Below are 18,355 nucleotides of genomic sequence, written 5' to 3' on the forward strand. Positions count from 1 at the left end.
TATACAGTGCAGGAAGAGGCAAAAAACAACAACACTGGGCTTATTTGAAGCCTCCACCTAAATAGTGTTTCACAATGTTAGAGAGAACACAAGATTACTATTCAGAAATTAATACTACATAATAGTGATGCAAACAATTAGAACCATATATATATATATATTTATATATTTATATATTTATATATATTTATATATTTATATTAATAATAATAATAATAATAAAAAAACACAGGACGTGGTGTTAAAAGCTGTCCCTTGTGCCAATAGGTGGTGAGCACTTCCACGAAATTTTTTATATATATACAGTATATATATATATTTATATATATATATATATATATATATATATATTTATATATATATATATATATATATATTTATATATATATATATACAGTATATTTATATATATATATATTTATATATATATAATAACAACAATAACAATAAATATATCAAAAAGACAGGAAATAGGTGCTTATATTCAACATTGTTATTATTTTTTTTGTACTGTATCTGTTGCTCGGATGGAGTTGTGTTGATTTAAATGCAATAATAATTACTTTTAAAAGGGAAAAATAACCGTCTTTACGCTTATGAGCACACAACCCTTATACCAGCCCAACATTTGTGTTTGTTATACTACAATAAAGGGACGCTTTGAATAATTATTGCTATTATTATCCATGGTCAAGTGCTTAATAGAGGTCATGATACTTGAGTGTCAGGTAAAACGTATAAGCTACATTTTCCTGTTTTTTCCTCCTTTTATACGCTCTTTTGAATTATGTGTTTTTTATGAACTCTTAAACATGTTTTTTCTGTATTAGCAGTGTATTTGGGACAAATAGGAACAATAAGATAGGGGCGTCAACTCTAGTTTTGATTGCCACTTGTTTTTTTTCTATTGTTTCACAACATCAAATGTTGATTTGGTTTGATTGATGGAGATGTAAGTGACATTCTGACCCAGCAGAATGGCTCACTGTGAGATTGTTGATGCCAAAGAGTGTTTATTACCACCTCTCTTGGACTTTCTTTGTATTATCTTCTCCTTAATTTGCGGGTTTGTGTCGTTGCACGTTCAAGAAAAGGTCATTTCTATATTCACTGTTGAAACACATTTGCACAAGGCGCTCACTTTTTATGTACATTATGCCTTTGTATTGTATAGTATCGGAGCATTTTCTATTATTTATATAAGCGCATGTACTAGAGTATTAACTAGTCTAAAGAAACTGGGTCATTTTAACAATGTTGGAATAATACTTGTGTGTTCCGTTTGCCTGCATGTGTGTAAAAACAAGAGTGTTTGTAAAACTGTGTGTGTTTCGGAAGGGATGCTCTAATCTTATCATCTCAAACAGTATGACATGCTAGGGCTTCAATCAATACAGATTTTCTTTCTTTTTTTAATGTAAACTGGCCAAATAAAATGGGCGAGACACTACTAGGTGTCTTAAGGTAGGCGGTGTTTCCTGCTACAGCCGAGTTTTAATGAATTGTTGCTTTCTTTGGATATGTTTTTGTATATAGCACGCTAATAGGTATGCAAGTGAAGGTTATAATTGAATAAAGTCAGTTGCTGGGAAATGTTGTCCGGTTGAATTTATAGCCTGGTTCTGTATTTTTTTTTACCTGTGGTGGATTGTAACATGTTCTCAAATAGCCGACAACTTTGAGGTACTTCACTGAGTATTTCTGTTGTATGTTGTTTTATACTGTATGTATTTTACACTATACCACTCCATTGCCTTACAATGTTACTTTAATTAAGATTTTACATGCAAAACATCAGAAACATTTATAATATATGAAACATTGTTATAGATTAAATTACCCAACAAAATATAAAGTAGTTTAAATTAGCTCCACCTCAAACCAGCTCCAACATTAAATGCTGTTTACATGTTAATGAATCAGTAGCGATAATCCAATAATATATGTGAAATAGCAGGTTATGCTACATAATGAGTACTTTGACTTTCAATAATTTAAGCAGGCCCACATTTTGTATATTTGTGTGCTATCACTTAAATAAGATTTTAAATGCAGTACTTTAACATTGTATTTTTACAGTGATACTGAGTGATACTTTTACTCTAGTTAAGGCTCAGAGTACCTTTTCTACCGCTGGTATTTACTGTACTGGTATCCATACAGGGTATCAACAGAAATGAGACTTACTAGGCGTCTTTGGTTGAGTACTTTCACTTAATATTTGAGTATGTTTGAAATATTAAAAAATAACTTTTTCATTAACACTGAACAGTGCTCCTATCCTGATGATTATTTGCTGGAGTTGTGTAAACTATGGCTTCATCCAACATTTGCATTGTACTTACTTATTTATGTAATACTGTACATAAATATTCATGGAAAATATGACTGGTAGATCTAAGTTGTTCTAATTATAATGTATTAGTATAGGGGCTTTGATGAATTAACTAGTCAGCAGCATTTTAATAGTGTATTTGCACAACGTGGAGATCATTTAAACTACTTTATATACATTATTTTATATTTTAGCATTATTTTTCTTCATGCATTAACTAGTAAGCAGCATTTTAATGGTGTATTTGTACAACGTTGAGATAATTTAAACTACTTTATATACATTATTTTATATTTTAGCTTTAATAACGCTAAAATATAAAATAATGTATATAAAGTAGTTTAAATTATCTCAACGTTGTACAAATTAACTAGTAAGCAGCATGTTTAATGGTGTATTTGTACAACGTGGAGATAATTTAAACTACTTTATATACAAATACTTGGTATTTTTAATTTATAGAAGTGACTCACGTTTTCTAAACTGATCGTAAACATTGTATGAAATTGAATTTGTAAAATTATATAAATAAAAAGGGGTGTAATGGAGTATAAAGTACCTCAAAATTCAAAAGTACAGTACTACTTAAATGTAGGCCTACTTAGTTACTTTCCACCACCACTGGTAATATGATAGGAATAAATTGGGATTCAAGTATTTCTGTTTATCGACAGTACATTGTGTTTTTCCTAAAGTGGTTATTTTTTTACATTATTTTATATTTTAGCAATATTTTTATCAGCGCATTAAGTTGTGAGCAGCATTTTAATGGTGTATTTGTACAACGTGGAGATCATTTAAACTACTTTATATACACTATTTTATATTTTAGCATTATTGTTATTGATGCATTAACTAGTAAGCAGCATTTTAATGGTGTATTTGTACAACGTGGAGATCATTTAAACTACTTTATATGCATTATTTTATATTTTAGCATTAATAACGCTGAAATATAAAATAATGTATATAAAGTACAAATTAACTAGTAAGCAGCATTTTAATGGTGTATTGGAGATCATTTCAACTACTTTATATACAACTACTTGGTCTTTTTAATGTATAAGAGTGACTCACATTTTACAAGCTGGTCGTATACATTGTATGAAATTGAATTTGTAAAATTATATGAATTATAAGGAGTATAATGGAGAATAAAGTACCTCAAAATTGTACCTAAGTACACTTAAATATAGGCCTACTTAGTTATTTTCCACCTCCACTGGTAACATGATAGGAATACATTATGATTTAAGTATTTCTGTTTATCGACAGTACATTGTGTTTTTCCTAAAGTGATCATTTTATATTTTAGCGTTATTGTTATTGATGCATTAACTAGAAATCAGCATTTTAATGGTGTATTTGTACAACGTGGAGATAATTTAAAGTACTTTATATACATCATTTTATATTTTAGCATTATTATTATTGATGCATTAACAAGAAAGCAGCATTTTAATGGTGTATTTGTACAAGATGGAGATAATTTAAAGTACTTTATATACAATTACTTGTTATTTTTAATGTATAGCAGTGACTCACGTTTTACAAGTTGATCATATTTTTGATTATGAAATTGAATTTGTAAATTTATATAAATAAAAAGGAGTGTAATGGAGTATAAAGTACCTCAAAATTGTACCAAAGTACAATACAGTATCCTATAATATAGGTCTACTTAGTTACTTTCCACCTCCACTGGTAACATGATAGGAATACATTCTGATTTAAGTATTTCTGTTTATCGACAGTACATTGTGTTTTTCCTAAAGTGATCATTTTATATTTTAGCGTTATTGTTATTGATGCATTAACAAGAAAGCAGCATTTTAATGGTGTATTTGTACAACATGGAGATAATTTAAACTACTTTATATACAATTACTTGGTATTTTTAATGTATAGCAGTGACTCACGTTTTACAAGTTGATCATATTTTTGATTATGAAATTGAATTTGTAAATTTATATAAATAAAAAGGAGTGTAATAGAGTATAAAGTACCTCAAAATTGTACCTTAGTACAGTAATACTTAAATGTAAGCCTACTTTGAATCTTGTAAATTTATATAAATAAAAAGGAGTGTGATGGAGTATAAAGTACCTCAAAATTGTACCAAAGTACAATACAGTATCCTATAATATAGGTCTACTTAGTTACTTTCCACCACCTCTGGTAGTATGATAGGAATAAATTGTCTGTTTATCTACAGTACATTGTGTTTTTCTAAGTGTAGTATTGACTGCTGCGTGTTTGTAAAGTTTAAAGCAGGTAAAACATAGTAAATTCATGTTTTTTTGTGTGTGTGTGGGGGTTATAGTTATTCCTCCCCTAGAGGCAACTTGACGTACGTCCACATGACGCACGGTGGCACTCACAGGTTTAACGTCACGACGTCATAGCGCGACGTCCCCCCCGTCCCCCGTCCCCCCCCTCCCCCCACCAGTCTCGCTGGGAAGAAAAAAAAAACTTTTTTTTTTTTGTATCGGAGGAATCAACAGCCGCCATCTTGACGCGGCTCAGAATCGGGATTTCGGGGGGAGCATTAATTTTAAAAACCGACCGGAGCTACTCAGAAACGGGCTCAAACGGGCTTTTTCGTGCATAAAACCGAAGTGTTACTCCTTCCGAAGAGAATTAATGCAAACATGTGAGGATTACGTGTCTTTTTATCGTCTGGAAAGCCCACTGTATATTTGATTTCCCTTTTAGAGAGCGCCCGTTTCAACGCCGTTTATCTCCGTCCCCCCAGCTGAAGACGGCTGTATTTCACCGGCAGACAGCGACGACAAAAAAAAACCACCTCATAGAAAATATTTGTTGAATTTTTCTCTTTTTATTTATCCCCTATGTAGATTTTATGGCTGCTCGTTTTGACTGCGAAAAAAAATGATTGTGTGCAGACGTGAAACCGGCGATCTGCGGAGGAAAGGGATTCTCTTACATCATCGCTGATATTTTATGATTGATTTTTTATTTATTTTTCTCCGAGTGAAATAATTTTTCGGGACGTTAATTATTGAGGATAATTATGTGGGTGTTGGGTGTTGGATTATCATGGGGTGATCTTCGGCGGCGAAGCGTGGCGCTGTTGCCTTTCTTTTGAAACCTTTTTTCTCCAGGCAGCATCTCAGCCGGTCTGCAAGAAAAAAAAAAAACACTTACATTTGCTTTTTTTTTTTTTTACAAGCAAACGATAGGAAAAGGAAAAGTTACCGGTTTTATTACGAGACAGCTCTTTATTTTCCTGCATCATCATCATCATCATCAACCATTCATAAAACAAGCAGCAGCAGGATGGCTGACAATCTGCTGGAAGTCGGACCCCCCACAGCAAAGAGACCCAAGCTCAACTCACCTCTCTCGGTATCAGATGGCCCAGGTAAGGACCACAAGGACCAGACACGGTTAACACACATGCAACTCACTCACAAGGATGTGCATTAAGAGTTATGTGTGTTAAACCTTGCACATTGTACAGCCTCCATGCATTTATAGTGTAGTTTAACTCTCTTCAACACCTCATCTCTGTAGGTTCTGTCTGTTATAGTCTGTAATAATTTTGCACATTTACTACCTCAATCTTTTTTTTTATTAAAGAACAAAACATTGTAACTTGCACAATTTTGCACAGCTACATTTGCACATTTACTACATCAATTATTCTTTTTTATCAAAGAACAAAAAATTAGTGGGTTATTCTATGTTTATAATTATGATTTGTTATGCTACTTGTAGTAGTAGTCAGGTATATTTATAGTGTTGACATGTACGTTTTATGTACTTTTCCTGTGCATTCTTGGATAACATGCTACTGTAACACAATAATTTCCCAATTTGGCATCAGTAAAGTACATCTATCTAGCTATAAGATCTATGGATGTTCAATAAGAGTTATATGTATTAAACACATTGCACACTGTACAGCCTCCATGCATTTAGTGTAGTTTAACTCTCTTCCAACACCTTATCTCTCTGTCTAACAGAGAAGTCTCTCAGCTCTGTAGTTTCTGTCTGTAATAATAATCCTGCACAATTTTGCACATTTACTATCTCAATTATTATTTTTTTTATTAAAGAATAAAACATTGTTACTTGCACAATTTTGCACAGCTACATTTGCACATTTACTACATTTTTTTTTATTTTATTAAAGAACAAATCATTGCACACTTTGCTAATGTACAGTATATATTGTGCACACCTTTCTAATGTATATAGTGGGTTATTCTATGTTTATAATTTAGATTTTTTTAATGCTAGTTGTAGTAGTCAGGTATATTTATAGTGTTGACATGTACATTTAATGTACTTTTCCTGTGCATTCTTGGATAACCTGCTACTGTAACACAATAATTTCCCAATTTGGGATCAGTAAAGTACATCTATCTATCTATCTATCTATCTATCTATCTATCTATCTATAAGAGCTATGGTGAAGCAAACCCACTTGTGCTGTGCAAATATCATAACAGAGAAGTCTCTCAGCTCTGTAGTTTCTGTCTGTTTTGGTCTGTAATAATCTTGCACAATTTTGCACAGCTACATTTGCTACATCAATTATTTTTCTTTATTAAAGAACAAAACATTGCAACTTGCACACTTTGCTAATGTATATATCTTGCACACCTTGCTAATGTATATAGGGGTTATTCTATGTTTATAAGTTCAATTTTTATGCTAGTTGTAGTAGTCAGGTATATTTATATTCCAATATTCTTCATATTTTATATTCAATGGATATATTTCTTTAGAATCAGAATCAGAATCAGAATCAGAATCAGAATGGTGTTTATTGCCAGGTGTAAGAGGTATACACTAGGAATTTTCTTTGGCATTTTTGGTGCGAGACAAACAGTACAATATAATAACAAAAGAATGGATAAAAACAAAAGAATAGATAAAAGAATAGATAAAAACGTTAGAATAAAATAATAAAAATGTACAATTTACAAATTACAAATAATAGTAAATTAGTGTTGACATGTACATTCAATATACTTTTCCTGTGCATTCTTGGATAACCTGCTACTGTAACACAATAATTTCCCCAATTTGGGATCAATGAAGTACATCTATCTATGTATCTATGTATCTATCTATCTATCTATCTATCTATCTATCTATAAGAGCTATGGAGAAACAAACCCAGGTGTGCAAATATCACAGGAAAACTGTGACACCAAGTCCCTGTCCTGTAGGATTTTTAATTTAAATTTACAGCTGTTTTAAAAAAAAAAAAATGCCATGAATTACAGTAATAGTGTAAAAAGTGCAAACTCACTGCCTCTTCATCTCATGAGAATCACTCAACAGGGAGAGTATGCTCCCAACTTTTCAGTCTTAAAGGGTTAAAAACATAAAAGTGCTGCTTACCCATCATGCCATGTGAGATACAGGTGAGTCAAATTTTGACAGCACATCTGCAGGAGTTGGTTCCCTTTGACAGCTTTTTGGACAGATGCTGTCCTGAGTGGTTTTGTGGCTCTTGGACTTTTATTTGCCGGACATGATTTAAAAAAAAAAAAAAATTGTTAGAAAACTTCTTTTGCTTCTTATCAACAAGCTCAGAGAGGAACATGCTGTATCTGGGTTGTCCTCCTCATTCCCTCTTGAACCTGATGGTTAAGTTAATCTCACCACTGCTAGGTCAGACTGCCACTGAAGTCATCCCTGCTTTCATTCAACAAAATGCTTGAATGGTCTGGGTTCAGATGTAGAGGGATGCACCGATCCGACTTTTTCAGTCCCGATAGCGTTACTGATATAAGGCTTTGGGTATCGGCCGATATCAGTGTTTGTTACCAAGTTGTATGCCTCGCTGTGTAGAAGTAACTGGGATCATTCTTTTATGTCTAAGGAAACATCAGGCTGGACTTAAACATTGCTTTCCTAACTTTGTAAAAGAAAATCTAACAAATAAATACATTGATTTAGATTTAGTGAATTGTTATTTATTATTAATATAATAAAATGTGCAACAGCAACTTCAAAATGAACAGGAATTACCATTCAAATGTAAACCTTTTTAATGCAGCAACAAATTGGTCAAAACTTAAACAGGAATTAAAATAATGTATATAGTATATAAACATAGAATTGAATTGAATAGATCGGCCCCATTGTGACCGATATCTGATCCAGCTATTTGAGTCAGTATCGGCCCGATATCCGATTCGGTATTTCGTCCATCCATAAAAATGTATCTTGGAAGATTTCATTTCGCCTATTTTGTACCTACATTCCAACTTTTCTGCTGCCAGTATATTTGGCTATATAGCAAATGGGCATGATATAGCTTATCGATCGCTTAATGATTATTTGTTGATTATTTTTTAGATTAATCGATTAGCTGTTTGGTCTATAAAAAGTCAGAAAATGGGGAAAAATGTCGATCAGTGTTTCCCAAAACCCAAGATGACGTCCTCAAATGTCTCGTTTTGTCCGCAACTCAAAGATATTCAGTTTACTGTCATAGAGGAGTAAAGAAACCAGAGTTTTTGTTTTTTTTCTTTAAAAATGATTCAAACCGATTGATCGATTATCTAAATAGTTGACGATTAAGAGTTGATAACTAATTGATTAATCGTTGCAGCTTTAGTCCTTGGGTCTTGTCTAGGGATGTACCGATACCGGATCAGAGATTGGACTAATACTGACTCAAATAGATGGATCGGAAATCAGTCACAATGGGGCCGATCTATTCAATTCAGTTCTATGTTTATATACTATATACATTAAATACTAGAATTTTATTTCCTGTTTAATTTTTGACCAATTTGTTGCTGCATTGAAAAGGTTTACACTTTAATTGTAATTTCTGTTCATTTTGAAGATTTTTTTTGCCAAGTTGTTGGTGTACGATTTATTATTTTCATTGTAAATAAAAATTCAGTAATTTTAATAATAAATAACAATTCAGTGAATTTATATATATGTATTTATTTGTTACATTTTGTTTTACAAAGTTAGGAAAGCGGTGTTTAAATCAAGCCTGACACCGGTATCGGATCGGTAGTCGGTATTGGCCGATACCCAAAGCCCAGGTATCGGTGTCGGGACTGAAAAAGTCGGATTGGTGCATCCCTAGTCCTAGGTAGGGCTGCAACTAACGATTATTTTCATTATCGATATCGGTACATCTCTAAACGAGACCCTAGGACTAAAGCTGCAACGATTAATCGATTAGTTATCAATTCTTAATCGTCAACTATTTTGATAATCGATTAATCGGTTTGAGTCATTTTTAAAGAAAAAAACAAAAAACTCTGGTTTCTTTACTCCTCTATGACAGTAAACTGAATATCTTTGAGTTGCGGACAAAACAAGACATTTGAGGATTTCATTATCCATTAAAAATGACTCAAACCGATTAATCGATTATCAAAATAGTTGGTGTTTAATTTAATAGTTGATTACTAATCAATTAATTGTTGCAGCTCAAGTCCTAGGGTCTGCGTCTTCACCAGTCCAACCTGCACAGCAACTTTAGAAAGTTGGACTGTTGACCTTTTTAAAAATACATATTTTGTGGCCAGCACATTGCGTAATTACAAAAAAATAGCAGCTGATGGTATGCAACCCCTCTCACATAGAAGTTATATGTTTTCAGCACACACACACTGGTAAATGGTCTCCTGTTGTTATTTATGTTGGTGTATGTGGTTGATACAGAAATATGAGCATGTACAGGAGTGTTTGTTTGATGTGAGGTAGTTGGGTTTTATTTATAATAGAATTATTCTTCAGGATATAGTCTTAAACATCCCCAGCCCCATGGCCCCAGGGAATTTTTTTTTACAGTGGTCTTTATTTTTTTCTGGTTATCAACTATTGTGTAACCGGTGCATTTTTGGAAGACTTGAACTGTAATATAAACTCCCACATACATGCGCTGACTTTTCAGAAAATTGTTATATATCTGTGAATGAAGTTGATATTAAGTGACACTCTCAGTCATTTGATTGGAGTAGAGAGCTAAAAGTTTCAACCCCTTAAAACCTTAAGATATTATGTTTTCGTAGATGTCTGAGGTTTGACAGACCGTCACTAACAAATGGACAAGATTAATTAAATATGGACGGACTGAGTAATGGTAATTTGCTAAACTTGGCACCAGACCTCCACATTTGCAGTTTCTCCAAACCTAACAAGTGTCTTCTTCAAACTTTAACCGGAACGTTTGACATCTGTTTGTCCCACCAGGACCAATTCTATCATTTATGAACTTATTGTACATGGGCGTTATATGGATAGTGACTTTGAAGAGGGAAATCACATTCTACACGGTTCTCCATGAGACATAGGATTTAATGTATCGCTCAGTAGAAAATAGAGAAAGGAGGAGCGTTAAGTGTCTCAGCACTAGCTGTCAGTGTGTAATATTAACATGCAAGACAATATGACAGGACAATGTCTTAAGAGTAGGGCTGGGCGATACGGCCTAAAAATAATATTGCAATATTTTTAGGCAATATCGCGATACACGATATATATCGCAATATTTTAAAATATCCTCTAGACACTTCATAAATGCTTGATTTAACCCTTTGATGCATACAATCACACCAATATGATGATTCTTGTAGTCCCTGCAGTATATGTCTGCATTAAAACCTTGTTTATATTCATTAGCGGTTTCTATTGGAACAATTTTAATCTTGCATGCAAAAAGGGGGAAATCCCAAGTTAAACTTAACAAAACAGTATCCAACAGTATTCACTTTAACCAAATAGTTATCTGGCAATAAATGCTTCATATATTTTGATAAATACATAACACACACACACACACACACACACACACACACCGTTTTTAATGGCGTGTAAAGTAACTTATTATGTTTACCAGTAAGCTGTTATAACATTGCTGATAATAAAAAATATTATTTTCCCAGCAGTGTAGAAAGACTCACCAATCGCGAGGTGTAGCCTGTGGCCAAAGCAGTCGGGTCCACTTATTCAGGCTGACAGCTTTGGTTCTGTTAGCTGGACGTTCAGATCGGTAGTTGTGGAGAGGTGGGTCACCTCTGTTAGCTGGTTGGCCAATCTTTCTCTCACTGAAATGCAGAACTCCGGTAGAGCTTTCTCCGCAAAAAAATGTGCGACCAGGCAGTTCATATTTTCTTCTTAAGACTTCTTAATGAGTCTTTTGAATCCGGGTTTTTCAACTACGCTTACTGACGTTGCGATTTAGTTTACAGCAGCCGTGATTTCTTTCCATTTTGTACTCTTTTTTGTCATGTTGGATTGCTTTGGAAAGCAGGGAAGCCAGAGTCATTTGCCTCTGGGCTGGTTCTGGTTGCTTTGGTCGTGTTCTCGCTACCGTACTCGCTTTGCCGCTTCTGTTCTTTCGCTTTCTCGGGGCTCCTTCTCTCTCCGTTGCTTCCCTCCAAATACAAAAACACGCAGGCCAAATACGTCACACTCACTCGTCCAGGAGAGAGTCTGGAGGGGGGCGGAGCCTGTGACGTGTGTGTCTGAGAGGGAGCCGTAGGCCGTAGGAGAGGGAGAGAAGGAAATGCCAAAGCGAGTCTCATGCCGGCATGGTGGCTTAAAAACATTACGTGACAATTTGTAGTCGATGTTCGCGATATAGTCATTTTAAACACCGTGCGTGGGACAAGCCGCGATACATTGACTATATCCGATGTATCGCCCACCCCTAGCTGCAACAGACTGTTTCAATGTCGTTTAAGCTGCTGATATTGTTTCTATCTATAAAATGAAAATAACATCCATTACTTTTTCTGTGTGCCCTGGGCGCAACTTTAAATGTTACTCCAAATCCTCACCTCAGTGAGTCCACGACTTGGTGCAAGTCGGTTTAGTTTATGCGGAAGTCAGCCTGCTACAACGGTCGCTATGGCAGCGGTGCACATACAAATGGCCTCCGCTCTGACCATCCTGCTATGTTGATTTGAATGGGAATGTCCATTCTACTTCTATATTCTATTTCTATGGATGTTGTTGCCTTATTGGTTTCACGACGTGGGACACCATGTCACTAATCCATAGTATTCCATCACATCATCATTACAGATAGAAGGCAAACAACAGTTGAAATTAAAGGTTATTATTATTAAATTACAACCATGATGAATGAGCTGCATTGCGCCATAACGGTATAGGAAATATATGACGTCACGAGAATACTATGTATTAAGTTAACCTGAATCGGATCATATTGAAGTAGTGCTATATCGAACTGTGTCAAATCGTTGCGTGGTTATCTATATCATATCGCACACCATGTAACGAGATATATATTGAATCGTCTTGAGAGGGAAAGATACACACCCCTCATACTGAACACAGCTTTGTTGGTATTCTTTGTGCAGTAGCTAGCTCCAAACATTGAAAACACACGGACCGTCTCATTCCAGTGAAGTTTTGTGATTGCACCACTGCAGCCACCTCTCAACTCTCATCTTCTTGAGAGGATAAAGACTGGCGCAGTTGCTGCTTAATTTAAACTGCGGTGGAGATCGGAAACATCTGTCTGCCAGTTACAAACAGCTGAGAAATGTTGAAGTTGCTTTGTTCGGCCCGTCTCGTCCCCTGTGGGCGGCTGCATTATCTAGCCGACAGTCCGCAGCCTTCAGCCGAGGTGGCTCGTCTTCTCAGAGGGGTGACAGGAGCTTTCGCTGGGCAATAAAAGCAGCCCGACGCCGAGACCGACTCCTCCCCCACTGCTGCCAGAAGCCCTTTCTGTCTCAGTTGACGTACACACACACACACACAAACACATGTATTCAGCAAGACGTTGCACAGCGTCTCCTGTAGACCTGCTCTCTTTGAAGTCCTGGATGCAGATCAGGGTCTTCGGTACATTGAGAAGATTTTAAGTGCCAGGCTGCAGATGGGAGGATAAGTACAGTGAGTTGAAAAAGCCCTAATTCTGAGAGGATTTGAGGCAGATCTGTGAGGAACCTGTAGCTTGCAGCCTTGCTCCTCCCTCGCCCCTTTCATACTGTACAGTTACATTTACTTGGTTTCTTTGAATCTGGAAGTGTGCTCAGTGGATGAAGTGAATCAGCGAATGTGTGTTGAACATAAATTTACAAAGGAAGTGAATACAGATGAAGTGTTTTGATTGATTTTTGGGTAGCACATGGATGTTGTGTGGGGTTTAAATTAGGTATTCAGTTGCTTTAAAGATTCAATTAATTATGGTTAGGGCTGTCAGTCAATTAACATATTGAATCATGATTTAGGGATGCTAATTTTGAAAAGTTTCTTAACCGATAACCGACCCTTGTTAACCGATTATTAATCGTTAACCAACAAGATTTGTGCGTCGCATGCAGCGGTGCGCCAGCTGCAGTGTATGAGCACAACAGACAACTGAGTCCCCAGTTCACTCGTCTGGGTGCGTTAACTTAGCAGCCACAATGCTGCGTTCACTGTCTCCAGTTCACCGTCCGTGAGCGTTAACTTAGCAGCCACGATGTTGCGTGTAGTGTCACGAACATGCAGCCACTTTCCCATTAAAAGTCTCCACCGCACATTTAGTTTAGTTTAGCAGGTTGTCAGGATTAACGATGGCGATTGTCCGATAAAAGCTGTAGCTCTGCTGGTAACTTCGTGCTCACCATTCTCACACACATACGCTTTGTCAGCGCGGCGTAACTTCAGCTAGTTTCCGACAGACCGTGTGTGTGACGTTATAGCTGTGAACGTAGGTGTAGCAGACAGTGTTTGTACACTTTATTTGTCGAATAAATGCTACGAGGCTACAATTCCTCCGCTCAAACGAGCTGTTAACAACACAAAACAATGAAAAAAATATGCTCAAATCATAACATGTCAAGTTTGGAGTATTATTTAGCCTCCTTCGCGACAAGCTAGTATGACATGGTTGGTACCAATGGATTCATTAGGTTTTCTAGTTTCATATGATGCCAGTACATTCACTCTAGCTTTAGGACCGAGCCTGCTACAACCTAGAAATCGCATGTTGGGTCAATGCGTTAAAGAAATTATTGGTGCAAAAACAAATTTGCGTTAACGCGTTAACTTTGGCAGCCCTAATTATGGGAATTATTTGCTTCCATAAATGTGTTACAAAGGAGTATTCTCACAATATACCTTAACGGGTTTGGCTTACGGAGTCACGTTTGTTATTGGTAAAGCCTTTCCATTATTGGTAGTCTGACAGATAGCAAAGACGTCTACATCCAGCCCACACTGAGCTGTCGCTCACAGCCACAGATTAGCAGCCCGTCTTTGATGTTTATGTTAATGTGTGACAGTTTTTTTTATGGTGCTCTGGTCTCGTGTCAGTATGTGTTTGCGCCAGTGGCCACAGGCCAGTGCCAGGCTTGTTTTCATTTGTATGGCTGAGTGGGCGTGTCAGCGCCAGTGGTGAGAAATGGGCAGCCACCCTACTGTCGATACTCTGGATCTGGCTAACGTGTCAGCTGAGGTGTACCTGATTGAGATGAGGTGAGTGGTTGGTGGCATCCAATCAGCCAGCCCAAACAGTCCTGCCCCGCAGCCCTCTTTACCTCTACCCTTTTCCCCCCTCTGCTCTCAACCGTAGTATCACACACATCCAGAAGATGCTCATATCCTCTTCAAAGAGACTGTATTTCAGATCTCAGTGTCTGTCTGTCTGTCTGCGAGAGCCCTCTCAGATCATGTAGACTTTTTTTTTCTTGTCATTTTCTCTGAATAGCTGTGGTCTTCATAAACACTGTGCAGCAAATCACTGCTACCCCGGCTTTACAAGTGCCACTAATTTTGCACATCTTGAAGTCATCACAGCTCTTCTTATAAAGCGCCATATTAAAAGTTTTACAAATGTACCGCCAATCAAATGTGAGGGAAACAGCCCAGCACCGTGCTCCCTCAGTTTTTAAATGTGCCATGAAATTTTCTTATTTCTTTCCTGCTTATTCTACCAGTCTGATGAAAAAAGAATGTATCCATTAAGGTGTCCCATCTACATGTTGTGTTTTTAACCTCCTGAACAACCTGTTGGGTTTTTTTTGGGGAATGGGGACAAAGCACTTAACAATGAGGCCATGTCTATGCTGTGGCAGATCATTTTGAAAAGCAGATTGTGATCTTAGAATAAACTTCAATTCAAACACAGAAAAACTATAGAAAAACAGCAAAATATCGTCTGTCTCCCCCTTCCTCTTCCTAGTAAGGAGTGGGAGAGCAGATTCGACCAAGTTTTGATGCAAAACTCGGCACTTCCTGTAGCTGTGTTGAACCGATTTTTGCCGATTTTAATTCGCTTTCCAAGAACTATTACTGACAACTAGGCTCCAGACTAACTATTTTCACCACGGTCCTAAAAAATAAGTTTCAAAGTCGGTGTCAAAAATTCTAAATGTTATCCTTTCATTGTCATCTTTATTTACATAAAAACACAATTCAATGATTGGGAAATGCATTTTTTTTTTTTTTATTTAAATACTTTGATTAAAAAGATCTTGGCATTAGTAGTTTTAATTATATATTATAAGCTGCTTAAGGCCCAGACACACCAACCCGACATCAAAGAACTAGCGGCGACGAAGGCCACCAGTTGCGTTGCTTTTGTCTTGGCTAAAAAGTTGCACTCGAATACACCGCAAAGAATACAGCCGACGGCCAGTTAGCATGTACGTTCTGCGCCTGCGTGAGAGGAAATAACTCTCCACACCAGCAGGCGGCGGTAGTCTGTATTCGTCATTCAAAAAGGGAAACCGGAAGACCGAGGACGGCGGATATATAAGCCGCTGTTATGATACGTACATGAAACAAAGCAGTGTTTGCCGACCATTTTCACACCACTCTTACTCAGCACTTAGCTTCATTCCAGATGACCATGTCGTGAAAATATCCGTTTGTTGGAATCATGGATGTATTAAGAGAACTGGATACAGCGTTGGAGGCGGGCCCTGTTCATTCCTATGAAAGCTGCTCAGTGGCACATGATGCTAATTCGATGATCTTCCGCATCCATTGGGCCCATAGAGCTGGCGTATTAGCGTCTGCTCGGTCACATGGCTCGGTCACGGGGTCACAATGTCACACTGTTGCCAGGGCTTGCTAACTCCGCCTCCCAGCCCTCGCTCCAGCCTCAGTCTGGTTCTCATTCACATGAACAGAGGAAGGGAAATAACTCTTGATTTGGATATTAGTTCATTTTACAACTTTTAGGACCTAATGATTTAAATAAGGGCTGTTCAAGTGTTTATACTGGGAAGTATATTCACTTAAAAAAAAAAAAACACCACAAAAACTAGGCCGACAGACGCTCACCGACGGCCCCAAACTGTCCGACGGCCGACCGTCGGCTTGGTGTGTCGGGGCCTTTAGGAAGATAAACAGGTCATAATTCCCTTTCTAATATCTATTTTATTATGCTATGACAACATCTCCTTCAAACAACTATTTATTAAAGTTTCGCGCCAAAAGCTAAATTTTACAAGATTACATTTGAACGCATCACGATAGCAGTATAATTTCCCTCGGCCCAATACTATTTTTTTTTTTTTACTGAATACAGCTTGAACGCATCGTAACGTATTAAAAAAAAATAGCAACTTGCAGCTTACCCTTACCATCTCGATCTCCATCTCCATCCCATCTCTCTCTGTGACTCTGCTAAAGCAGCAACAGCCTGCTGCACACAGCCTGTTATTATCTCCCAGACTGAAGAGTCTAATTGAAGATTTTCATGTGGCTGCTGCTGAAAAGCTTTTGGATGAATTACAACCGGCAGCAGCAGCAGCAGCCATGTCCTCTTCAGGTGAGAATGGTGTGACTCAAGTGTTGGGATTCTGCGTTTAGTGGATGCTACCGTTGTCACCACTTGGCATGTGATTGCTTCCTGCTCATCATATCCTCGTTGTACAAGGAGCAAATTCAAATTGTACTCTCAGCCTTTTGAAAGGAGCTCAGCTAGTTTTTTTGGCTCCACTCTTAACCCTCTTAAATTAGCGGGGTTACAATCTTGCTGCTGAATAGGCCTCGGGCGAGGCACAGGTGCTTGCTCTCAGCTACGCACTGGTCACTCTGAGACTTGTTGCTTTAACCTCAAAAGGTCGGCCACTCCATTTAAAGCACGTGGCTCTAATATTTTACGCACCCATTAATTGCCACTATATTTCATTGATAAACAGGTTGGATTTCTCTCCAACCTTAATAACCCTGTGGCCCCAGATACACTGAGCGAGGCGTGTGTGTGGGGGGTGTGGCTGTTGTGCTGTCTTCTTTATTGGCTGACATACTCGCACCCTCACGTGAAGGACCTTGGCATAGACGTGTGATTTGGACTGCAACCCTCATTAATGTTCTATTAATGCTCTGTATGTGTTTAGTGTTCTTGTTTGCTTTTTCTGCAGAGCCACAAGAGTGCTCTCAGTTACAGCACCTTTTTTTTTCTTGTCCCAGGGACTGAGCTGTTTTAGAGTACATGCACCTTCGCCCACGTATGCACATGCACATTTCTACTAACAAGTTGCATTTTAAGTTTCCAAAATGCACACTGCAAAGTCACATTGTGTTCTTCTACACATGATTTTAGTTATAAATGTTATACCAATTCTTACAGATCTACACTCGTGCTGTGCAGTGCATCATCTTAAAGGAATTCTGTTCTATTCTATTGAAATTATGGTGGTGAAAAACTTTAGTCTGGAGCCTTGTATACTTGTATCCTTGTAAACAAAACTAAAAAAAAAAATATTGCTATTGGCCGCTCATCGATGATCGGCAATCGTATCTGTGGCAAAAAAAAACGTTCTCGGAGCATTTTTATTATTTTCTCCTAAAATGCAAACATTTACTTACTTTTTTATCTCCGTCTTCGTACAGGGATCAGGTCTGGTTTTGTTTTGTTTGGATTTAATAACTAGTCAGATATCGCCTCTTCATTAAACCACCACAAAATCTGTTAATGTTTGTGGTTGACAGTGGTTTGATACGTCACTAAACTGTCGTACACAATTGGTGCATTTGGAAATTTGGGGCGCTTTCACACATTACATGTTTGGTTCGGTTTAAAATAACTTTTGT

At 36.9% G+C, this 18,355-nt stretch overlaps 1 protein-coding gene and 1 long non-coding RNA gene across 11 annotated transcripts in view; one reads left to right on the forward strand and one right to left on the reverse strand.

Annotated features, from left to right (window-relative positions):
• Positions 1-4,804: 4,804 nt before the first annotated feature.
• crebbpb (CREB binding lysine acetyltransferase b) overlaps positions 4,805-18,355 on the forward strand; it is a 46,732-nt gene continuing 33,181 nt past the window's right edge. For 6 of the 10 annotated variants that reach the window (XM_074656669.1, XM_074656673.1, XM_074656676.1 and 3 more), the window contains exon 1: positions 4,806-5,720. In XM_074656669.1, the coding sequence (XP_074512770.1) occupies positions 5,636-5,720 (85 nt within the window). In that variant the 5' untranslated portion in view covers positions 4,806-5,635. Of the gene's footprint in view, positions 5,721-18,355 lie in introns of all 10 variants that reach the window. The other 4 variants (XM_074656672.1, XM_074656671.1, XM_074656675.1 and 1 more) reach the window with 1 other exon arrangement.
• Positions 5,296-12,222, reverse strand: LOC141781155 (uncharacterized). The gene is made up of 4 exons (XR_012596786.1): positions 12,133-12,222; positions 11,254-11,397; positions 7,715-7,831; positions 5,296-5,477 (listed from the first exon to the last, which is right to left on the reverse strand). It is a non-coding gene; the product is annotated as an uncharacterized LOC141781155 (long non-coding RNA).

The sequence above is a fragment of the Sebastes fasciatus genome, chromosome 13, assembly GCF_043250625.1.
Source record: "Sebastes fasciatus isolate fSebFas1 chromosome 13, fSebFas1.pri, whole genome shotgun sequence".
Taxonomy (NCBI): domain Eukaryota; kingdom Metazoa; phylum Chordata; class Actinopteri; order Perciformes; family Sebastidae; genus Sebastes; species Sebastes fasciatus.